This window comes from Etheostoma spectabile, chromosome 2 (genome assembly GCF_008692095.1).
Source record: "Etheostoma spectabile isolate EspeVRDwgs_2016 chromosome 2, UIUC_Espe_1.0, whole genome shotgun sequence".
In the NCBI taxonomy this organism is placed as follows: Eukaryota; Metazoa; Chordata; class Actinopteri; order Perciformes; family Percidae; genus Etheostoma; species Etheostoma spectabile.
In genome coordinates this window covers 15,010,450-15,036,246 of record NC_045734.1, presented here as the reverse complement: position 1 = coordinate 15,036,246, position 25,797 = coordinate 15,010,450, and the positions used below count along the sequence as shown (strand labels likewise).

Below are 25,797 nucleotides of genomic sequence, written 5' to 3'. Positions count from 1 at the left end.
CAGTGGGCATCAGAGAGGGAATATGAGCCACAGAAAGAGAGAAAGGTATAGGTGATGAGAGAGGATGAAGAAAGGTTCAAACATTACGGGAAAATGGACACATGTGTGCGTTTGTGTTAGATGCTCGGCTGTGGAGGTGGATCACATGCTCAGCCTGTAAATATAGATTTTCTGCTTGATCAGGATCATATGGATACCTTAAAAATATGCTGTATTAAAAGATGCAGTTCTGTTCTATTGGTACAGACACATTGGTGCCTTTCAGTTCTATTCCTTTTGTGTTAAACTTAAACTAAAAATAACCGGTATTCTTGTTTCTCCTATATCTGATTATTTCACATGTGCTAGGATCAGCAGACAAACAAATCCAGTAAATCTGTTTAGTTAAGCTTTGTAAGTTCACTTTATAGCTGCACACTTGTTTGATCCACACTAGAGTTCAAATGACAGCATTCACACTAGCCTAAACAAACCAACTTACCAGAGTTGGTAAAAAACATCTTAACTCCATGTCACATCTCATCTTGGGCCAGCCAACCCTGTCCAAATCTTTTCAAATGCAGAAGTTTTGCGCCTGAGTGTAGAAAGTGATTAAGGACTGCAGCTACTGTTGCTGTGCTAACATGATGCATTCACCATAGGGCCAGAACAGACAAGGTCAAAGTTAAAATGTCTTCAGATGGATTAGGATGAGACCTCAAATATTATATTTTGGTCATCCTCACTTTTAATGTTTTGGGAGATCAAAAGAAGAATTGAAAATGAACAAATTCAGGTTATGGTAAGCGGAAGCATGTAGTAATGAGGATGAGGTTAGTTTTATGTGTCATGGAATGAAAGTCAATGGAAAGGTCTGAAAAAAAGGTCCCAAAAAATGTCTATGTCCATGAGCTTAGACGGAAAGACAAAGTGACAGGAGAGTCAGAGGGAGAGAAATTGTCTGTTTCCTCTCATATCAAGGTCACCCAAAGCTGGAATGCTATTGGAAGTCCCCTGTCTGTCTTGGTGGTTTACCACACAAGATAATACAGACAGGCTATTCAGCTGATAATGTTACTTTGTTAACAACTAAATCCTTAAGCTTTTGTTTCAAGCTCTCTGTGAAATGGCAGGAATGTGGGAATGTCATTCCAATACACACACACACACGCACACTGACAAGCTGAGGCAAAGACACACACGCGCAGCAGACACTGTCAGACGAGTGATTTTAACACACACAGACTTGCCCAGTAAAACACGTTCTTGTGTGTACATAATAGCACATAATTACACTCCCTCCCAGATCCTTATGCATATACACTTTTCACCGCAAGCAGACAAACTTTGATAAGGAGTATGATGACACACGAGCGGAGAGTAAAGTTTTCCAGCTCTTACATCAGTTTCTTCTTCCATTCCCTCTGGATGGAATCACATGCACAAGCGCAGGCACACTGTCTCCTAGAATCACGCACATCCGTAGAGGCTTACAAACACAATCTCTCTTAACTCCCTGACACACACACACACACACACACAAAGACCTACATAACAAGCTCCTTGCTGAGATGCTTTCTTTTATTTGCTTCTTGAAGACTCTGCTCTGCATTGAGGAGCTCTGCATTCAACTCATCTGCCTTCCAACATTACCTTAATGGCTGTCTGTGGGTTAAGCAACTTTACCCAATATTGCTAAACAAAAGCTCTTTTTCTCACACAAGACAGGGATTCAAGACAGCTTAGTAGCCCTGTGACTGCTATTATCCACCTACACAAAAGAATCTTCAGTGCATTAAGTGGTATTGAGTTGGCTTGAATTAAATTGACTTGGTTGGATTTTGAAGTGAACTGAATTGGACTCAGCCCATCTCAGCTCAATTAAATAATTTAAATTTTGTGGAATCGAGTCGGATCGAGTCAACTAAAATTGAATCTGAAAACTGAAGTAAAGTAAACTAAAGTTAGGTGGTTTAAATTGGTTACCTTGGTAGCTGATGTTGCAGATATCAGCACTGAGGGCAGTATGTGAGTGATTTTTAATATATCTAGTGGATTAACAAAATATTATTAGCAAAGTACTTAGTTTAATATGCTCATACATTTGAGTTTGTTGTTGAAAAAATAATAACATATATATATATACATATATATATATATATAAAATATATACTGTAAATATAGATATATATATACTGTAAATATATATATATATATATATATATATATATATTCAGACTGCAGTTTTTATGTATGAGCATTACTATTTCTGTTTATAACATTGTGCGTTTGTGCGTTCACTGTTTGAAGGCAGCCCAATCTCACAAGCTGTTCAGTAAAACATTAAGTACTCGGTCCACCTCTAAAGGGTTCTGTGGACTGACGCAAACTGGGCAGCAAAACATTTCAAGGCCAAATTACATAAACATGGATGTATCAGACTGCCTCCAAATCTCTCTTTGTAAATCTTGAGTGCAGGGGCAGAGGGGTTGTTTAATAGAATATGTTAATCTAGTCTACTTGACTCATTGATTCTTTATCTGACTGAGGTTTGTCCAAGTTAGAATGGACCCGACCATGGCTCTGAAGTGTCAGTAGCCTAACTGTGCTGTGTATTGATGAATCTGTTGCGCTGTCCGTGGTGCTAAAGTAGCAAACAGATTTGTAATTGCGACTTTTGCTCCCGCCCTTCTGTCGGTTCCGTCCCCCTGGTTAAATTAACAAATTGCCTACAGGAGATAAGTGTGCACACTTTTGGATAGTCTGTCCTGTAAGGCATTTATGAGGCTGTACACGCAAAAAGTGACAGTCATCTGTTTCAGAGGATACAAAAAAACAATCCAACAAGCACTTTATTTTACAGTAGGCATACTGACGCCTCTGTCATATGGTTTATACATCACATGTTTAGGGTGCATTAGTGTTAGACATCTGCCCAGCATCTCGTAGCTAAAAACAGCTCTTGCAGGTTATCAGCTCCAAGCAAATTGCTAAATGTCCTCTGCCTTCTATTGTCTTTAAAAAGAAGCGCAAACCTCAACACCTAATAAGTCTGTGAACTTGCAGACAGACACCTGTACGTGATTTTTGTTTTGCTTTACTAGTTGGAAAAAAATTTAGCCTGAAGCCATGGAACTGAATGCACATTGATTGCAAGACCATACTATATATAAGCAGGAACCTAATGTTCAGACTTAAAAATTAAGCCCACAAGCACATGCAGACCTGAATATACAAAAACATTCAAAAAAGAGTCTACAGGTATGAAACTTACAAAACTGAGATGAAAGGTGAAACTCTATTTTCAAGCACAACATTAGGAATGATTGAATATTCCATAGACGAGCTGCCTGCACGGTCTGCTTCTGGACTCATTGCTCTGTAACTCATCCAATTAAAAAGTGTCTCTTTCCAACCCTCAGTCCCTAATGTCTGTCTGCTCCCGCCTTCCACCACATACACACACTCACACACACCCACATCCTCCTCCGTCTGTCTTCCCTCTGATTGATCTCTCTGTTCTCCCTAAGTGGTTTCATCTCTTTTCATCACTCTCCATCTGGATCCATCTTTTCAAAACGTGTGTTTTAAATGGTTCCAAACTTTTTTTAATAACACTTAATAGTTTCTTTAAATTTTACAAATGGCTCTTAACAACCCTCTTCATTTTCCTCTCCCCTTCTTCCTCAGTCTGCTTTAATCTTTACTTTTCATTTTTTATGTTTGGACAAAATTAAGCATGCTACCTAGGAATAAGCCTAAGGTGTGCATATCTGCACTGTGCAATATAGTTTATGCATTTTTGCTACTGGCAAATTAGAGCACATTTCTTGCCGGATATCAGCTTATTAGATCTTGCATGAGTGTGAAAGACTGGCCCCGGTAGTGCTGTAGTCCAAAGCCAATGTTTTTGCCCCAGGCATGGTGTAGCCATCTGTTTTAGAATTGTTGCTGGAAAATAGATACATTGGAAGATCAAGATAAGATAGAGGAAGAGAAAGGGGCAGAAGAAGAGACGTAAAATCTGTGGAAGAAGAGAAAAGAAATTCCTGGTCAGAATGCATGGCTTGGAAAAAGGGATGGTGGTGGTGGGGGAAAGAGGTTGGGGTTATAAGAGCTTGGCAGGGAGATGTGGAGCAATAAGGCAACTGGGAGAAAAGGCAACACTTCAGTGAGTGGTAGGGGGAGATGTAAAGCTACGAGATGAGAATGTGTTCTTAGCTATTGCCTAGGGGTGGAAAGCTGATGGAGAGAATGGAGGAGATGGAATGAGAAAGATAGAAATGAGGTATGTGGGTCTAGGGTTAAAAGAAGACAGGAGAGGAAGTGGGGAGGTTCACTCTGCGATTAAAGCCAGCTCAGACTCTTCGGGCTATTTTGGTGAGTGCGTGCGTACGTGAGTGCATGTGTGCGTGCGTGCTTGCGTGCTTTGTGCGTGTGCGTGCGTTCGTTCGAGTGTGTGTTAGAGAATAAGAAAAATGAAAGCTTTGTACCTGCCCTGTCAAAAAAGTTACATAAATCTGTGTGGGCTGGCCTCTGCCTGCAGCGATGCCCCATATTTCACCATGTTAATGTATGTGTGCATGTATGTGTGTTTGTTTTGATTCTTGTTTAGCCCTACATGCCTGTTCATGTCAGAAATAGACCAGTAGACCAGATACAGTAAGAGATGCCCACCTACACATGCACACAAATATACAAACAGAGACAGGTAGAGCTGAACTGCAAGAACTAGATGGTCAAACCCCTGGAGAGAAATCCCACTGGTGCTTTCAAACAGAGCCATTAAAATAGCTTGACCTGTTTGACACACACATACTCGCTTGGACTACATAATCACACACTAACACCGCACTGCATCTAACTCTCTCCTGTGGACATTCCATATGAATAACTACCAACATCATCTGTAAGATAACATGGTTATTTTCAGCTGTCTACATACAGACACTCTCAAGCCAAAAAACAAGCTGAAGTTTGATGAATTAACCTGCACTTTAAATCAGTAACTTGATACTAATACAGCACAGTAATTGCACAGCATTACAGTAAAGTTGGTTCTTAATGGGTCAGTGCTGCACAGGTACAAATCACACATGCATTATTGAATAGGTTCTGTGTTGCTGTTTCACAAATACAGAGATAGGATGAAGCTGGCAACTAAATGCACCTGAAAAACAAGGGGAAAACGCACTCTTATTGAAGGTTGACTTAGATCCACAGACATACACACTGCCTTTAACACAAGCACACAAAAATTGTAATCAAAGTAATGCAAATCTATCTGCCAATTAGAGCCCCACGCAGGTTTCCATGGGGATGAAATGGCAACCTCTAATTGGCTGTATAAAAGACAACCGGAGATGGCTTGGAAAATATAAACATCCCTGTGTGCATGCATGCTTACATACATACAGGCGTACACAGTGTAAGTGCGGCTCACTGGCAATTTATGCATGGTTGGGGGAGTCACAAACAGTATCATCGGTAAGATGAGAATCAAGGATAGAGTGTGTCGACATAGATACGGGGTATTGTCAGGTGCAAGCACACACACGCGCTCATTGAGCGGTCAGTCGCTTTTAAAAGCGTGAATAAAGCTTTGGTCGTGGTGTTGTGTTAACATGAAAGCTTTCATGGCTGTTTAAAAGAGCAGGCTTTGATTAGAATTAGATGTGGGAGAGCGTTTCTTAATGCCGGCCTTTGCTGACGACGGGCCTTTTAAATCCAGCAAAGCCATGGCAGGGAACCTTCCATCAAAAATATGTTGAATATACAATTTCACCTCAACATGCCCTGCTTTGGAATTTCTTCCTTTTTCTGAATTTTCTTAAAGGCAGAAGTCAAGCATACTGCTTGGCCACATTTAAAGTGGATCTCAACCACAAAGCTGCAGCAGTGTAGTTTCAAGGGTGATCAAACGTTGAATTCAAAATTATTGACTAAACTGCTAATTGAATATCAAAGAATCTGGTGTTATTTTCATGTGCGTGTTGAGTCACTGCGGTAGGAAAATGACTCTTCTACAAAGCAGGGTTACTCTCGCATGGCATGATCATTATGAATGGTTTAATAATTCATTCCTACTCCCATATGGGACTTTGTGTGGAATAGGAGTCTGAGATCTAGATTCTTAGGAACCAATTTACACACAGCCTGTCTTAACTTGTGTACACATAAGTCTACAAAGTGCTTCATTTAAAGATTGAACTTTACACTACAAAGGGTTAAATCACGTAAATATGATATAGTCCCTGCAAGAAAGATCTTATTATTGTCCTGTCAAAACTGTATAGCTTGGTGATTTTTCAGTTTTCAAATAAAGTGGAGAATTAGTGGAGAATTCATTGGATTATCTAAAACATACATGGTCTCAAAGCTTAAAATAAGTAGTAGTAGTAGTGATGGTGGTAGTAGTAGAAGTAGTTGTAGTAGTAGTAGTAGAGTAGTTTGGAGCTAAAATTATAATCCGATTGATTGATTATTCCCGTAACAGAAAATCAATTTTGAGCACAACAATGTTTGTAAGCAAAATGCCAAAAACCGCCATTAGTTTCAGAAATGTGAATATTTAATGTTTTTTCAGATTTGCTTTGTCTTCTCTCATATTAAACTGAATATCTTTGGATATTGGACTGTTGGATAAAAGAAATGTAACATTGTCATCTTAGGCTTTGGAAAACTGACTAACTCTTTTTTTTTAACATTTTAAACGCCAAAACATTCATCAAATATAGTAATAATAAGAAAATATGCAATAGTTGTTTGTAATTTTGTGGCTCTTCACATGTATAGCCCTGAAGACCTGAAAACAAAAGATTCCCTACTGTTGATGAGTCTATAATTTTGTATATTACGCACTTCTTAAACCCTTATATCCCCAAATGATCCACTATGAGGCTTCGCTATCAGCAGAGGTAGACATATTGTACATTAATGCAGAATATATTTTCTCATTATAAGTCATCAGTGATGTCTATACCTGTAATTTTAAATTGCAACAAACATATTTTCAGCTAAAGCTTAAGTACTTCACTGCAGTAGCTGTGGAATAATTAGCATTAAAAAAAGATTTAATGCCAGGAGTCGCATAATCATCAGGCTAACTCCTCAGCAAAGGCTCAGCTCTGAAACTCTGCTGGATATGACTTCACTGAAGTCATTTTTTAACCCTAATGCTAAACCATAATTTTCAAAGGGGGCTGCAAAAATGGAGCCAATGTATATGTGCTTGAACAGTGGTTTGAGGTTATCGATGGGAACGGGTTGGACTCTCCCTTGCATTCTCATTAACTCTCCTTCTTCCTTCTTCTTCCGCTCAATGGCCCAACTCTGCACTCGGTCTCTGGTGTATCGAACAGCACGCACACTCACACAATCCCATACACACTCACAGCAAGAGGTCTGTTTGCATACCAAAAGCATACTTCATAGCGCAAAGAAAATGAAAGCTGTATTAATTATACACTCTGTGCACACACACACACGCACGCACGCACACGCACGCACGCACGCACACACACACATACAGAACAAGAGAGAAAGGGAGTGAGGGAGCAGTTTAATGTTTTTTCTCTGCGTCAAAGGAGACAGAGTGTGAGAATGATTGAGTCTCTGCGTCAGGGAGAGAGGGAATGAGAAATAGCGCAGAGGGAGAGAAAGAGTGCACTGTCTTCCCTCTTTAACGCATGTGTGCGTGCGTGCGTGTCGTCTACCCAGTATAACGCCCCCTCTGTGTCCCCGAGTCACTCTCTGTCACTCACACACACTGAGTCTATTGTCAAAACATTGGGCGAGGCGCCCCGAGACATTTCTGTGGCACTGTGTCTGTCACGGGGGTGATAGGGCTGGGATGGGGTTCACTCACACACACACACACACACACACACACACACACACACTCAGAAATATCGAATTTACATACACAGATATGCCGTATTACCATTTTAAGTCATGTAGGTGGGTGAGTTAATGCGGACTTCTCCTAGAGTGCAGAGCATGGATGTGTGAGTGTACTTTATAGCTCATAATCTATCTGTGTGCTTGTGATTGTGGACGTGTGGTGAAGCCTATGTGGTATATGTGTTTGTATCTGACATCACATTAGGCAAAGCTATCCTTAACCTTGTAAAATGAGTGACACTGATTCTAAACTGGCAGGATGGATTTCAGTGTGCTGTGGTGTTTCATCGTGTCAGCCCCTGTCAGCTCAGCCTGTCCGCCCATTTCACAAAGACTGGAGTGCCACAAAGGAGACGGGTACATGCAAGAGAGAGAGACACAGAGCAAGTTGGGGTCAGATATGATAAATAAAATGTTTGGGAAAGTGAAGGAGAAAGAGCAGTTCTGGGGTAGATTAAAAAAATTGATACAGAAAGAAGAAAACATGTACAGGATGCAGAGAAAGAGAAAATATAGGGGAGGAAACGGAGGTGGAGGTGAAGGGGGGAAGTGGAAGGATAGAGACCTTGCGCTTGTATCCGGATGTCTCCGAGGTCCTTTATTGACTCTGTCTATTGTTCACAGCAGCACTCCTAATCACTCTCAACAGGGAGGTTGTCTTTTCGAGTGTGTGTGCCTGTCCACCAGCCTTGTGTGTTGTAAGACTACGTATATTTAGCCTCATCCTCACTTTTACTCTTTCATACACTGGCCCCCACAGTGAAGCCATTGTTCACTCTCCTATGGTCCACATTAATGGACAATAGCAGTGGGTGGGAAAAGCCTGTTCCTAACATGCATACTATTAGTCTGATGGTCCACACACACACACACACACACATATCCACACAGAATGGGCTGTAAAATCTAAATAGCAAGCATACATATGTATGGTCTCTCTTACTCACGCGTGCACACAGAAGACCAGTTGTACGCCACCATCCTGTTTGCGTCTTTCCTAACAATGGCCGCTGTCATAGATATTAAGAGAGATGACTGTTTTACAGTCTAGCAGTGGAAAGTGAACGCCACGATCACATGCACACAAACATACACACACACACACACACACACACACACACACACACACACACACACTGACAAAGGAGCTAATCTGAATCATGGGCATTTGTCTGGTAAGCCTCGCTTTACACCTCGCTCTATGAGCTTTTTGTTTTTGTTTTGTTTCCCCCCCTATAGACAGCCACAGCTACACAAAAGGATAAACATTTCAAAGGCCTGATGCTGTGAATGGAGTTAGTGATTTTCAGTGTGTATCTGCAGGGTGGAGAGCCCAGATGGAGACAGGGAGAAGGGAGAAAGCTCAATGCCAGGGTGGACAGCTTGATGGTAACAAAGCTGTGCTGGATGGTGATGCAGTAGACCCGCATGCAGTGAAGCATTTTCTGTATTCCTCCACACAAACACACATACACAACATATCAAAAACACACACACAATCACAATAACTAGTTAGGAAAATGATAATGATCATGGGTTTCAGGGTTTGGCTTTAATTGCTCCCAGGAGGAGAAAGGACAGCAAATTACATGCATACATTGGACGTTTCAGAAACGGTTTATCAGGACAGGCATGTCGGGAGGCAGCGTGTCCGGTAGTTCCGCTGGTGGCCACAGGGGGGCCAGCAGCAGACTGCAGCAGTTTGAAGAAGAGTAGAGAGAGAGAGAGGGACCGCATAGTACCGATCAGATGACCTGGCTGCTGCAGTTAATGTTCTCTGGCGCTCAGACACAAGGCTAAGGCTCTCCCTCCTACCGCGGGGCTGCTGTACAACAAGCTATTGTGGTGGTAGATGTGGTGTTGTTGGAGGTGTGTAGGTGTGTGTATATGAGGGGGAAATGGGGGGAGTGGTGGAAGAGAAGGTGTTTTGTGTTAGCAGAAAGTGGGTGCATGACACAGAGAAGGTAAATGTTACAAAAGCAGTGCTCAATTTCTGTAATCCTTTTTTCTTTCTTTCTTTTTTCTTTCTTTCTTTGTTTTCTCCCTTTTTCCTCTTTGTCCCACTCTCTTGCAATCTTCACCCCCCTCCCCGCTTTATTTTGCCCCCTCTTTCCTACTGCCGCACTTGCCCCCCTTTCCCTCTACCTCATGCCCTCTTTCCCTCCCTCTTCTCTCTCCCTTGCTCCCTCTCTTCTTGCTCTCTCTGCAGTGCAGCACAGTGATTATCATTCCTCTCACAGAGTCAGGCCTGATAGTCAGATACTGCTGAGCACCCTTCTACATCACCTGCTTCTAGAGGGAGCAATGTAGAGAGAGAGACTGAGATAGAGGAAAGAGAGAAGAAAAGGGTAGGAAAGAAGAGAGATGGTGGGATGGACTGCAGAATAAGAGGGGTGAAATAAGAAAGAGGAGAGGAAAGCAGAGAAAGGGAAAATGACAAAAGGGAGAGTGGTCGAAGGGTGAGAGAAAGAGAAATATGGGAGGGGGAAAAAATATAAGTAAAAGCATGGAGAAGGGAGGCTTGCTTTTACTGCAGAGGTGGTCCCACTGCATAGTTATAAATGTGTGCGCGTGTGTGTATGTGTGTGTGCACGCACCTGCAAGTGTGAGCATAAGCAAGCAGGTGTGCCTAATGTGGGGATTACGGTGCTGCATGGAAGCCTTGTGATTGTTGTGGTAACAAGGTGCCTTGGCTCATCAACATCTGCGAGTCAGACAGTTGAAGAAATGCTGCTCATATTGCTTCGTCCCTCCCTTTGCTGAGTTTCAACCTGCTCCAAACCATTTACTGCATTCTGCAAATGCCACAACAGTCCACCCTCTCTCCCCTAAACAGCATTCTTTGTCTTTTCATTTCTACTTCAGGCAGTCTGTGGTCAGAAAAGTCTGTCCCTTTCCTCTTAGAACATTTGTACCCTGCCGCACATGCTGATTAACAGTCCTTTCTTTGTCTTGTTTTTGTTGCTCATTCACCCATTTATCAGTTGTTTTATTCATCATTTGTCGCCTACTTTCTCCTACTTGGTCTCCCGACACTTGTCTTTACCTGTCTGCTTGACCTAATGGGTCCAACATGTAAACAGGACATCTGCTCTTCACAGCATAGCCTCAGGAAACTGCATTCGAACACGTCACCCCACATTACGGCACAAGATCTTGAATACAGTTTTAGATCAGTTCTATATTTAAATAACCAGTGTAAATATATCATTGTCCAATTAATTGTTAACACATCTGTCTTGTTCACACAGCCCCTGTGAGATTCTTTCTGTCAGAATATTTCACTGTTTCTCCCCCTCTCTGCCTTTGATGCATAACTTAACAGTTGACAGCAAAAGGTTTCAAAAGATTTTCCAGCAAACATTTCAGATTTTTGAGCAAATGTAATCTAAGGAGCAAGAACAGAGACATTTGACTAGTTCACCAAATCACTTAGTCAAAGTTTAGTTTTATTTTGTTTTTTTGTTTTAGTTTTGGCCTCATTGGTACTGTGATAAAACACAGTGGAAAAGCGATTGAAATTTTTTTTAGAGGTTTGTGTAGATGAGATAAAAACACTAAAATTATTCATGAGATTTTTCACCACCAAAGTTCACACTTTAGGTGCTTATAAGAAATTATGTTAAAATGATAACAGAAGACATCTGGAGTACATCTGGGCTATATGGTAGCACAATTACAATGATAGAAAACAGTAGTAAAGAGTTAGGAAAAGCACACATGTAATGAAACATGTCATCACTAGAGCCAGACCTTTCACTTTGACTATATGACTTACACAATAGTCTGTATTGATCCATGCAGTTAGTTTTGCCACACAAAGCATCTTTGCGTGACAGTTTAATCATGCAAAGTGACATCACGTAACTGCTGAGGGGAGGGAACTGCTCAATAATTTGTAATAAAAAAACAAACTCAATACAAACTCATTATTTTTTAATAATATTTGAATATAATAAACTCACAGTTATTGAATTCACTTGCTCATTCCAATACTCCCTCCACTTTCAAAGTATGAGCACACACACGTTTGCTGGCTGCATTAGCACAACACGATTTCTAAACGGCGGCAAAACACAAGAGCAGAGGCAAAGGTCATTTTGACTGATCAGCATTCCAGATATGAAGTCTGGCACTACACCTATGTCGTGTCAACAGAAGCATATTAGTTTTCACTCTGTGTTGTGGAAGAAAAAGTGCAATATCACCTTACAGTCTGCACAGTTATAGCTGTAATAAGCAGAAGACTGACATTTTATCAGCTCAATTATATTTAGGGAGTAAATAAGCTATCACATGAGACACAGAATGGGGCGACGTAATGATGAAAAATAGTAATATTACACCGTTATATCGATCTTGCACTAATTAATCAGATATCTCCTCGATCAGTACAGTTGAGATTTACTGAAAGCTATATCAAAATATTCTACATACATTTCAACATGTATTCACTTATTACATATTTTATTGTGTAAATACATTATTTAATAAAACCATATTTTGTGTTTTAATGAAAATGGTTGTTCTAACCATTCAATAGGTCATCCTGCCCACTAGAGTTGCTCAGCCACTTAAAGAATTCTATAAGTCTGCCCTTTAATTGAGAATTACAGTATCCCATAAGGGTCACAGAATCCTATTTCTGGTATGAAAATAATCATATTCAGAAATATTGGCGCTTGGCAATAAATATGTCTACAGGCTGAATTTACCAGTGACGGACAACTGGCGGGGCTATTAACACGCAAGGCTACACCCCTCAGTCAACGTCAGGTGTCTGGAGGGAGTGATTACAAATTGGATATGGTGTCTGCTTGATTGACATTTGGCTCATGAAACTGTCTGACTTCTGCCGGTTTGAACACAAAAACATAACCATTTCAAAGAAAAATACATTTTTCCTACCTCCAATTGCTTTTTTCAGCACAGTAACAACTACATGGAGGAAAGTGGGTAAAAGAAGATGATCTATCATTTGTGATGCTGGCCGACGGGCATCAGTACAGCTTACAGTATTGTAACTGATGAACTGATTTGTGAAATATTAGAAAATATCATCCCTCATTTGCAGTCATTTAAACATATGAATTCCTCCTGCCACAGTCTGATACATTTTTGATAAAGAGAAGCAAGCTGGCAAGTAAAACATATTTTATGTAATTAAAATGCAAGAGATGTTTAGCCAAAATGTAATTATTTAAAAGCCTCTATCAAGTGATTTGGCCACATCCTCTCTATCAAATATCAATGAAGCCCAAAAAGCTGTCCCATACTGTCAGTGGATATTGATCATAAAAAAAATGATTATCAACCTTAGTCAAATGTCAATTATATTATGGTGCAGAAAATTAATAATTATAAGTTTACCTAGTCTGTATTTAGTATGCTGAATGTTGACTGTAAAGTACATATATGTTGTGATATATCTAAAATGGGATATGCCGGTACAGTTAGACTCTGCACTGTGGTCACTGAACTATGGATTATGCATGACATCCTCACTTTAGTAAATGGATGAACAGATGTCTGCAGTGGGAATCTGACCTCCAATCTGAGCGTTGATGTGACCAAAATACTTGCTATACTTGCTATACCAAAGAGGAAATTAAACAATGTAATGTATATGTAACAAACAAATAATTAATCAATAAAATAGAAGGGCACTCCTACCTAGATGATGTGAAAAATAAATGAGACTGAGCAAAGAACCAAAGGGAAATGTGGCTTTAGTCCTACAACCATATTTGTAGTTGTGGTTTATGCATAAGCCACATCCTGTCTGTTCATTATGCAGACCAAAGTGTAGCAGGGCATAGACAAACACAAACACACACTCACATCCAAATGTGCTCAGACAAGCACAAAGAGTCAGACGTGCAGATGTTGCACATACACACTCAACACACGCGTTGAATATTCACATGTACACATGTAACGGGAAGAGATGGGACTGTTAATTAACTACAGCTCGTTAATTCTCTTTGAACCGACAGCAAGGAGGTTTACACACTAATTACCTTGATGACTGAGCCAACCTGTGCACGCACACACACACATGCATCTTCTTACGCCTCGAACACACACATACGCACGTGATCTCACAGGCTGACATCACACATCTTGCAGGCTTTGAAAGTCTCACACTCATACACAGTCATAAAACACAAACATAAAGGTGCGAAGTTTCACTCATACTCATAAGCATATGCACACACGCGTGCACCGCAACACTCTTGCCCTGAGATGATAGATATATTTGGAACTTTTTTTCACAATTCCTTTAGAGCTGCAAGACTCAGATGGTTAAGTTTATTCTGAGTTCAGACCCATCATGCATTTGTTTGATTCTTGCCCATATCTTCCATAAATAACTGTACAGTAACTCCCTTACTGTATCACACTCAACACACCCACTCAAACATATTCTCCCTGCCTTGCAAATGAGTGAAGCTCCCATGTCAGTATTGAACTGTAATGGCCCGTGTCAGATTAAGGGGAAGGTTTTTTTATGTCCTCCGTCAAACCCAATTATTATACCATCAGGCATAAATTCATAGGCCACACTGGACCTTTGCCAATTCATCCGTATGTGTCTGTGTTGCAGAGTGTGTGTGGGGGTTGTGCTTACACAGATCAATGTGTGTCAACATTCACTAGATATTTGGGATATTCAGGAATCAGTCTATTGCAATTGTGCAATAAAGACTGAAGGCATGCACGCACAAAGATGCTTTGTGAGTCAGGTTGAAAAAAGATCAAGGGCATTTGGGCTACAGAATGTTTTTTAGAGGAAAAAGCTTAGAAAGCAGACGGAGCATAAAAAAGAGATCAATTTAAGGTATGAGCAAAAAAGAAGGAAATGTTAAAAGCTTTAAAAAAGTCTGCATTGGTAGAAATTGTTAGAATGGGTAGAGAGTAGTCCAGGCATAAGTGAAAAAGTATAAAGCCAAATTTAGAATGGAAAAAAGTGAGACAAAAGAGGCCAGATTGGGAGACAGGGACAGAAAGTGTAGACTGCAAAATTAGTAGAATCTAATGACGAAAATGTGCCAAAATATGGAATTTGGCCAAAAAATTGAAGAGAGGTTTGTCAGTGAGCAGAAGACTTTGAGAAAGAGAAGACGGAGGATGAGCGAAAGAAGTGAAAAGGGGGATTAGGGAGTATAGGGGAGTTGTGGGTCAATAAAGCCTGCTGTGGGGAAGAGGAGAGGGACTCATAACAAGGTCAAGGACACATCATCGATCGCCACATCATAAAGCTGACGGGCAAGAGAAGAAGGAATGGGAGGGGGAGGAGGGAGTAGGCCTATGTGAGAGAGAGTAAGAGGGAGAGTTATAGCTGTGAAAGGCTGTGAAAGGAGTTGACTGCAGGATCGTCCAAAGGAAGGGAGGATAGAGGAGAGAAATAGAAAATAAAATTATCAGGATGAAGGAATGAAAGGGGGCAGCTCTGACAAGAAAGAGGGTTAGAGAGAAATTGAATTAGATGGAATCATTGCTGAACAGATGAATTCTGTAACAGAACACACACACACACACACACACACACACACACACACACAGCGACCAGCAGCAGGCCTCCAATAGTAACTCTCTCCTTGTCTGTCGATCAAGTCTGGCCCCGTAGTACAGGCTGGATTTTTTGTATTTATATAGTAATCCTAGCCACAATTTGTGAATCTCATGTATTACCATTTACTGCTTAGCATCACCGTGTTAGCATTGCCCCTGTGCGAGCATGTTAGCATGTTGACATTAGCATTTACATGTAACTCTAAGCCCAAGTACAGCTCACAGAGCTACTACAATGGCTTTCGACTCTTAATCTTATATAACAACAACACTTGTGGACTTCTCAAAGACTCTTCTAACTATCTGGATGAAAAAAAATCAGTTGCACAATAAGAAATCTATTTATTCTCAGGTTGTGTATTTCCTATGAAAATGGAAAAAGGCATATGTCCTTGCTGTTGTTTGTAAAACACAAGCAAAATATGTGTAATATACGTTTGTTTTTTATTTAAACACAACGTATTGAAAATTAACATCAATGTCTACCAGTATTAATTAAAATCCACATTTTAATTTTGGTTAACATTGTAAAAATTGAGCAAGGAGATCATTACTGTCTTTGTTTGGATTAGTAAAAAAGAGGCACTTAGAGCTTTAGAAATGGGTAAAATTATGTAATGTTTTTTTTTTCCACCAGATGGTTTGCAGAGAAGGCTGACGAGGAAATGCTTGTAGAGCAATAATGTCTCTTGTTGTCTTGTGATCAGAAATAATTATCAACATCATTATCATAAATTAATTATTCTGGGATCATTCAAAAATAATTCTGCCATGATGTTGAGTTATTATTATTCTATGATCCTAAGTAAACAGTTTTGACAGCTTGTGAAGTCAAGGAATTATTTGTGATGTCGACATCACTGATCTCAAAAAACAAACTTAATACGATGAGGTCACACAATTAACTTCTTTCTCATCGCAGAAAAACTAAAGTTATCCTTACCAATGGCCTCTGTGGCCTTACACATTTTTTTCCTCTGTGTGCCATTGCCCCGAGTATGAGCAAGTAGAAAAGAGGTTGGACTGCTTCATCTAAGGTAAAAAAAAATGCATTGCTCTCTGTGTAGAGTTAAGAGGAAGCCACTGAGATTCAAAGAACTGCTGCTTTTCCCATATAATCTAATGTCTCTTCCTAAGTCTTGCTTGTGCTCACAATCTCTGCTGTCTGAGTCACTTTCTCTCATCCCTTTTTCATCTAAGCGTTGTTAAGAAATGGCAGAAGAAACAAGTGCTCCATTAATTTCCCCCTCGTGCTTAATTGATGTAGCTGTGTTCCTCGCTCCTCTTCTTGCACGTTCATTAGGTGAAATGTTCAAATGTTCCCTTTTCTTTAGGTGTTTGAAAGAAGAGGAAAAAAAAATGTTCAGTTTGGGTTTTTATGCCAGCCGTCCATCCTTTTCCCTGCAGATTATCCTGAGGCGACGTTTCTAGCTGAAGTTGTTCCACCCTAATCTGCACCATCCCTCTGTTCCCTCTCATCCTCACTATACGCTGCGTGTTTCAAAGCAGCTCTAAATTGAAAGGGTTGTAATTTTGCGAGCAGATAAATTAGTATAAGACGAGATAGGAAGGGTTTTGTATAGAAATGGGATTCCTGATGCAGAGTGATCCCCCCCAGGCCAGACAGAGTCATTTAACTCCCTCTGATATTCTCTCAACATGGATTTATTACAGTCTTTTTTTCTCCAAAGTGAAAACTGGTCTGCTAACTAGAATGGGGTGATTTGTGTGTGGAAATCACAGCAGGTGTGATGCTGAGTTTAAGTGAAGGATGTGATTTGTCACTGAATCACCCCCCCTTCCACTGCAGGATTGGGAGATGTGTCAGTGGTGGTGGATGGCGTGTTTGTTTTGTGTTCACAGTGATGAGTGCAGCCTGCTTGTCTAAGCCTCAGGGTTGCACTTCAAGCTTTCAAAAACAGAAGAAATACTTCTTTTATTATTATTATTATTATTATTATTATTATTATTATTATTATATTCCAATTATTATTATTTATGTATTATTCATTTATCAACTTCATTTTGTTCAAATAAAATTCAGATTAACCATTTAACTAAAACATAGGGGTCGCTAAAGGATGATTAAAAAAATGATTAAAAAAAGAAGAATTGAAAACAAAAATGAACAGAGCTGAAAGGATAAGGCTGATGATTTTTTATATTTTTGTTGTCCATATCCACGACAAGACCAAGACCATCAATGTGTTAATCCTTCAGTTTTCAGTAGCACTCAGCCCAAAGCCCATTTATTCTTCTAAAGATGTAAATCTTTAGAAACAGGTTGAAAATATTATAGTTTCATTTTCAAAAAGATTAAATCATTATCTAAAACATATAGATAATGTAATAGATTAATCTTTACTTAAACAGGTTTAAATAGTGTTTTTGAACTATTTTCAGCTGCAGATTTGATCAGTTAGTGAGTATTTATACACATCACTGTCCTGTATGAATAACAGGATGGTGTAATTTGAATTGACTTAAAAATTAACCAAAGTGCCTATGTTATTTGCTATAAATATTAACCTTTGATGTGTATATCAGGCTTCTAATACACAGACAAGCCTTGTTAATAAGATCAATGCATTGCTGGTTTGTTTTTTCAAAAGGAATTGTTTACAATAATAAAAATATACAACATCATCAGATATCACTTTTCATTTAACATCCTTCACTTATTTTAATAGAGCACCAAGTAAGTGTTTTTGAGAATGGACTCTATATTACCCAGCTGCTGCTACTGGGCACCATTCCAGTGTGTCTGGAGTGTCAAGTGTCTCCAGGCAGCTAGAGGTTTGTAAACATCCGCCATGTCCAGCAGCATTAATCTAAACTGGGATTAAAAACCAACTGAAAACTTTGAAATACCGGCATGATTGGTTGATGACTATTACCCTGCATTATAGCAGCTAAGCTCATAATCAAGGCGAACACGATCAGATAATCTCAATATGTCTTCGCAGACCCCTTGCCACCAGCCTAATCCCCAGATTTAGAATCTCAGATTAGGAATCCAGGATGATTAATCCCATATTGTGTGTGTACGTTTCCTGCAGGGGACCCTTCGCCGGGTGACCTTCTCTGTAGTCAGCCAACCCCAGGATGGCGGTTGCTATGACAGTGGCCTGGAAGACTCGGAGACACCAAGCAGCAAGAGTTCATCTGGGCCGCGGCTGGGAGCCCTGCCACTGCCTGAGGAAGGCTACGAGCGGACCACACCAGAGGGCAGTGTGGGAGAGGAGGAGCATGTGGAGAATGGTCAGAGCAACCCACACACACACACACACACACACACACACACACACACACACACACACACACACACACACACACACACACACACAGTAAAAAGTCAATAAAATGTATTGAACTCATTCAGAATTGCATCCAACAGGCTACCAGATACAATAACTATATTTTGATTCTCAAGGCTTTATGTATTGTATTCTGTGAAAGGCTTACACATGTTTTGATTTTACATAAACTAACAATCACACACACAGAGTCAAACACTTTGAGACCTTGACTTGCTGTCAAGGTCTCAGGAGGCTTTTCTTCCTCATGTGATGGAAATATGTTTTATAGAATAAAGCAATTGGAACATTTGGATGATATGAGAAGAGCTATTTAGAAAAAGCTTATTATGCGCCAGTATGGCGTGTTCTAGGCTCATTGGTGGCCTTGTCGTCAGTCAGCAGCCCAAATCTTCCCTTTCACCAACTAAATTGTGTTTTTACCTTTTTCTACTGGGTGTTTGTCAAGGGTGGAGAGAAGCAAAAAATTAATTTTCTTTTACTCTTTTCTCTGTATGTGGCCACACCAAAGCTGGAACAACTAAAGCAACACACCAAGGTCACTATGTCCTTGGTGACTGGCTGTACTGAGGTTAAATGTTGCTTTTTCACCGATGTGAGAAATCTTCAGGATATTGAGGAGTTTAATACATTTTCTTCACAGTCAGATTCAGAGGAATTTAGCAGAGAATTGTGTGGGTTATAATTATACTCTATAATGATGTGCTTGTTTGCTTTCACATGAATTTCCCACTGCTGTTGTATGTAGGCAACTAAACTGGAATTAGTTTTCAGAATGCAACAGAAACATTTTTTTTCTTCACATTTTTTCAAATTCAAGTAAAGCAGAATTAGGAATACTGTATAGATGTATTGTTTTCAGTTACTCATAAGGGAATGTTTTAGTTTACCTTTAACTATCTATAACATGACACGAGCACAATTTGTGTGAATAAAAAGTCAGCTTTACCTCATTTATCATCATTATAAGTCCTGTGTCCGTCTAACATAATGTCAGTATTGATTCATAAATGACTACATACAGTGTTGCTCATGAGTATAGGAAACCCTGCTTATGTTGCCTTAATGCCTTAATTAAAAAATGAGGAAGAATCCAACCTTTAAGGACACCAATTTTCTTTGTGAATAAATAATGAATTGTTAAACCTAGAGATTGGCATGGTTTTATTTCAGTTAGCCTAATACAGCTGGTTTGATTTGCTTTGAGAGATGATTTTATGGAAAGTACCCCATGTCAATCTCTAAGTATGGTGAAGGGCATGTGATGATGTGCGGCTATTTTAATTCCAAAGGCCAAGGGAACTTTATCAGGATGCATAGTATCCTGGATCCATGAAATAACTGGCCTGCTTCTATGGGAAGTTAACATAGGGGTGTTTATACTCATGACCCCTGTATTTTAAAGAAGAACATTTATTTATTTACAATACATTATTCATTCACAAAGAAAATTGGTGTCCTTAAAGGTTGGATTTTTCCTAATTGTTTAATTAAGACAATAAAATAAATTTCCAAAAGATGTTTTTTTGTATTCTTCTTTTTAGTCGACTTAAGCTAAGGTTCCTGTAGCACTGTAGTTGATAGCCTTCACCTTTGACCACTTGCCCTTGTAGGACATCAGCCTCAGCATCTCTGGTAGCCTCACAAACATTTTGAACCAACACTAATGGGATGTAAAAGAGCCTGGTCTTGGTGGCCTAGTGGTTCACACACAGACCATATAATTACAGCATCCCCAGTTTGATTCTGGTTGTGTACCTTTGCATACCACTGCCCATATTCCTGTTGGTGTCTCTAATTTAAACTATTAAATGAAGACATTCTCTTTTATTTTTTCCTACAATCCCTCTTTTTTTGTCTCTTTCCTGTGTCCAGATGCCAGACAGCTGCCAGACGTAGCTCTGACAGGAAAGTGTACCAGGGAGTGTGATGAGTTTGGCCACTCTGACACTTGTTGGATGCCCGTCCGCCCTTCGCCTCGCCAGCGCCACGGTAGCGACCCCCCACGGCTCTCCACCTTCGCCCCTGGAGACGATAATAACAATCTCCGTGGTAACGACCATGAGAGTGACAGCGAGAGCAGTGCAGGGAGCTCAGAAGCCGGGGTGGTTGTTGGCGGAGAAGGTCTGAGATTACCCTTAGCCAATGGGGATCCTCTCGGCACCCTGGGAAGTGGAGACCGCAACAGAAACATGGGCGATCATAACCGTAACCTTCTGAACCGCAAGATGACTTCGGCATCATATGACACATTTAGCAGCGCAGGCTTCGGGAGGCGCCAGCAAGAGGAGGAAGGAGGAGAAGGCAAGAACCCACCTGAAGTCATACCACTGACGCGGACAGGAGGGGACTACAAGACCACGTCCTGCCTCACGTTGTCACGCCGAGAGGTTTACCTGTGATAGCTTTGCAACAGAGCAATCATCAACACATCACACCCTTTTCTAACAAAAAGCAGGGAGCGTTAAGACGATACTGGCAAGTCATCAGTTTGGAAGGCCTTTTAAACCCGTGAACATGTGAAAATGTGAGAAAATATTGGATGGGACTCTGACTATAATTTATAGGCGCCTAAACTTAGAAAGTGATGGGTCCACTTATCAGAGAGGTCAGACTAGGAGTACTTAAAAAAAAAAAAAAATGTTTTTTTTTTTTAACTATCATTGAAAGCCTTCAGGCAGAGATCCGTTTATGTCTATGTGGAAGTGGACAACTTCATCTCTTCATCTTTTTACCTGAATCCAATGCATGCCTGATCCTCTAACAAAGAGGGGTCTGTTTGAAGAAGAGAGACATTGAGACTGAGTAAATCCTGATGCTATAAATGCCTCAATGCATATACAACCTTTCAACGAGGCTACAGCAGTCAAGATTTGGACTCAACTGGTGAACCATCTGCTGAAAAGCCACAGAGGTCTTATCCAGTTAAAACAGATGAAAAGAAGTAACGGGTCTTTGATTGAGTTATTTGGATCTAATTCAAACCAATCAAACTTTCTAATGCCTAATCAACTTTATTGTAACACAAGACAGGGATATTAACTAATCAAACTGCTAATCCCGTGATAATCTTAACAAGTCATAAACAGAGTATCAAAGTACTGACAAAAGTGTGGTCACTGTACAGTTACACGGTAGAAAAATGTGCTGATCTCCAAAATCAGGTATCTTTAAAAACAAGTGATTCAGAATAAACTGCAACAATGGAAAAATACCTTTTTTACAGTAATCAAAAGTAACCATACAAGGTTCTCAGAGAGTGTCAGTAGTGCCACAGAATTCCAGCGTGTGTGAAAATATGTTCATTATTTTGCCTTCGCACTCAGTCTGTATGTATATATTGTATGTGTGTATTTGATACGGCAGCAGTTAAATCTCTCTGCTGCTGGCCGCCGTTTCAGAATATACAGAGGTGGTGAGTTCCCAGCACACCTACTGTATCCTAACAGTGTTCATGTATCATAAATGTTCTTTTGCACACACACACATACACACACACACACACACACGCACGCACTTACACACACAGACCTAAGCATGCAAACACAGACTCATACAGTGCATTTACAGAATGTGAACATGCATAGGGCCACAGTTTATGACATGATTCAGTGGCCGTGTAACATGAAGTATATAATAACTTGCATTAACTTTCATACAAAAAACAGACACACACACACACACACAGCATATTAAAATATAAGTAGAGACCCAAACCCATATTAAGATACGCGCAATTCATATGCACTATGTGTGTATGTGCACTTATTCATCATTTTTTAACATATTGCCTTTCATTGAACTAGCTGTAGCATTTGCCTGCTCCCCCCAGCCAGTATTTAAACATGAAATGTATTTAAATAATTACTCATCTCTCTGACTGATGTGTGGGGCTACATTAAAGGGAATTTCAAACACGTCATCTGCTGTATGTAATGATAGACAATGTGGGAATATGAGATATTCTGCATACTGTAAGTAGGACTCATAGAAAAACCAAAATTCTGTAAGAAAAAAGGAAAAGAAAAAAGGACTATGCATGAAAGAAAGATAATGCCAACTTTTTTTCTCTCTTTTTTAAACCTCACGCCTTTTTGGATACCACGCCTATTTGGATACATCTGTATTATATGTGTGTGCTTATGGAGAAATGGAGATAATGACGGCAGCAAGGGAGTTAGCTTCAGTGGACAAAATTGTTCCCACTTTATGATGGAGTGAGTTTGGAGTATCCTTGGGCCTTTCTCTCAATTTCCACAGCCCAAAGTGGGCACAAAAGGTGCTGCAGGCTGTAACAAAAAAGAACACAATGTAGTGGGAGCGCAGAGTTCTGCTGCACCCTTTTCACCACACAGTGCCGACCTGAACACGCCCATACTGCTGTGCTGAAACTGCACAGATAACAAACTCCTTCACATTCGTCCTTCCCAGCAGCAACTGCACGACTCCAGACACACACTGCTGCACTGGGTTGAAGAGTGGGTGTGGATCGAGGCCAGCACATCTTAATTCCCATCATCAGTGTGTGGTTCAGTGGTGTGATAGGGATAATAGGGTTAGATCGTCCCTGTGGTCTTAATGAGTTTCTTTTCTCCTCTCTTCTCCTTCCTTGATCTGCACTGATCTCATTAATGTCTGGATTGGCTAATGTAACACTGTTGGAAATTGCCAGTAAGTGTGTCTCTTCATTTTTCTGGTTGTTTTGGATCAAATGAGGCAGAAGGGACATGCTTGTTAAAGGAGGTGCTACAATTTAGTTCATAGGTTGTTGTAGAATATAGACTAAGTCGGAAAAGAGAGCAACACTCAGGTAAGATGTGCGACAATGTTCTTTTTCTTGTTAACTAACTACTTGTGGTTTTGGCCACACATTGTTGCTGCTTGATTGTGCCCTCACTGAAAGGTAACTGGACGTGTGAAAACAGTAAAGTAGTGAGTCCTGTACATTAATTTTACATTTGTAATTGTCCTGAGAAAGGAGTGTGCTCCGTGTGTGATTACACTTTGTATACCTGTATATACCTACAACTCTGTGACCGACTCCCTTTAGCTTGTTTTAGGCCACTGATGTACTTAACTCCCTAAGCCTTCATTACCCCCAAATCCCCAACATGGCTGTTTACTGAGCTCTGTTATTGATGGACTACGCTGAGGATGTAACAAAACTAAAGGCCTGATGCATTGAGTTAATTGAAAAGGGATTGATGAAAACAATCACAACATCCTGCAGGGTACAGACACCGAGAGACAGAAGGACACATGCTCTTTCTCTGGGAGAAATAGTTGAAATAAGTGTCTCTATCCCTTGGAGGCCAGAAAGGTCTTGAAGAACTAACGTCCAGTGTGTGAGCTTTGGAAAGAGACTCTTGACACAGCCCTGCCTCTTCAAAGTGGCAGATATTTCTTCAAACTGCTGTTTTATGGCAGTTTCATTATGGCACCTTTCAAACGTCCCCGACCAGATTTAAGGGAACTTGCTGTACATGAATCTGTGTGGGTGTGTATTTTTTTTATACTGCACGTTTAAACATGAATATCTTTCAGTCTACTGCAAAACAGAGAGGGGAGACAGACAGAAGAGTGTAGAGAGAAGAGTCCATTGCCCACTCATCGAGACACTTCCGTGCACATCATGTACCTGTCAGCCCCCTCGTGCTGTTAACCTTATAGCCATGTACAGATAAAAGTACACTGTAGAACAGACAACTGGAAACCATAACAGACAATGGCATGCCTAAGGTCTTCAAATCTGCACTTAAGAAAAAAAAAGAGAAAAAAAAATGTTATTTTTATTTTCCTCTTCTTTGTTTTATTTTCTTATGGGGCTGGCTCTGTTTTTTGCTGCTCCCTTCCTGTAATTACATAATGAACTAATTGCATTTGCTATGGCGAGGAAGAAGGAGCTGTTGACGAATGGTTTGGTATGAAGATGAATCATGTAAAAGTTTGACTTTGACATTAAAAACTTTAAACACTCTTGTTTTTCAATTGTTTTACACAGTAACTATGAGATAAGCAGTAGTTGGGGCACCTATAACAACTCCAAACTAAATCATTTTCCTCATAAATAGCTTGCGGGGTGACCTCTAGCTCCCCTAGTGCGCCCCATGTAGGCTGAGGCCTTTGCAGCGGCCCAGGTTGGAGTCCGACCTGCGGCCCTTTGCTGCGTTTCCTCCCTCCTCTCTCTCTTTCCTTTCAATCCAATGTCACCTTGAAATAAAGGGGAAAAAGCCAAATAAGTAATCCTTAACCCTTGTGTTGTCCTCGGGTCAAATATGACCCGTTTCCAAAGTTTTTCATATCAGAAATATGGGTTTCTTCAAAACAAAATGCTTTACTTTTGACCTGGATGGACAGCAAGTTTATGGTCAAAGGGAAGACAACACAAGGGTTAAAAAAAATTAGAATATCAACTTGCGATGACCAGTTATGACTGCACAGACATGGGAACATGGAAAGATGGTTGTGTTGCTCACAAATGAATTTTTGGTAACGCTTTTTCATAAGGCATCATTTACAAAGGGTTTAAAGCTATAATTAATGGTAAATAAATCATTAATCTTTATCGTACTGCTGTAAGCCATTAATAAAACAAGTTTTGGATTGCCAGGTTGTGAAAAATCCCCTTCCAGCATAACATTTCCGGCAAGTTTCTTTCTGGGAAAGGGCTCTAATACATTTATTAGCCACTTATTAATATACATTGCAGGCTTGATGGATAACCTGTAATAACTGTTGACCCTTTATTAATGCCTCGCTAACATTTACAACCTAAAGGGTGCCTTGTTAAAAAGTTGTAAACTGGTGACAAAACCATCTCAAGATCCATTTGCTGGCTTATTCAGAAGCTTTTGATTGTAGATGTTCAAACTCCCACGTCCATAATAACTGAGAAAACTGCAACTGCTTATGAAGACTATGTGATAGAACAAGCAAATGAGTGGACTTTGAGTGAAGATTGTTTTGACATCTTCTGTTTCCAAGGTCAAGAATAAATTGTGAAGCTCTGTTTTTAAACTGTTTT

The 25,797-nt window shown here is 40.1% G+C and overlaps 1 protein-coding gene and 1 long non-coding RNA gene across 2 annotated transcripts in view; one reads left to right on the top strand and one right to left on the bottom strand.

Annotated features, from left to right (window-relative positions):
• pcdh7a (protocadherin 7a) overlaps window positions 1–24,749 on the top strand; it is a 40,894-nt gene extending 16,145 nt beyond the window's left edge. The window contains exons 4-5 of the mRNA XM_032500923.1: window positions 18,516–18,717; window positions 20,649–24,749. Coding sequence (XP_032356814.1) covers window positions 18,516–18,717; window positions 20,649–21,175 — 729 coding nt within the window. The 3' untranslated portion in view covers window positions 21,176–24,749. The remainder of the gene's footprint in view (window positions 1–18,515; window positions 18,718–20,648) is intronic.
• LOC116670472 (uncharacterized) lies at window positions 8,974–22,569 on the bottom strand. Its single transcript, XR_004327033.1, has 3 exons — window positions 22,458–22,569; window positions 20,816–20,818; window positions 8,974–9,017 (listed from the first exon to the last, which is right to left on the bottom strand). It is a non-coding gene; the product is annotated as an uncharacterized LOC116670472 (long non-coding RNA).
• Window positions 24,750–25,797: the final 1,048 nt, after the last annotated feature.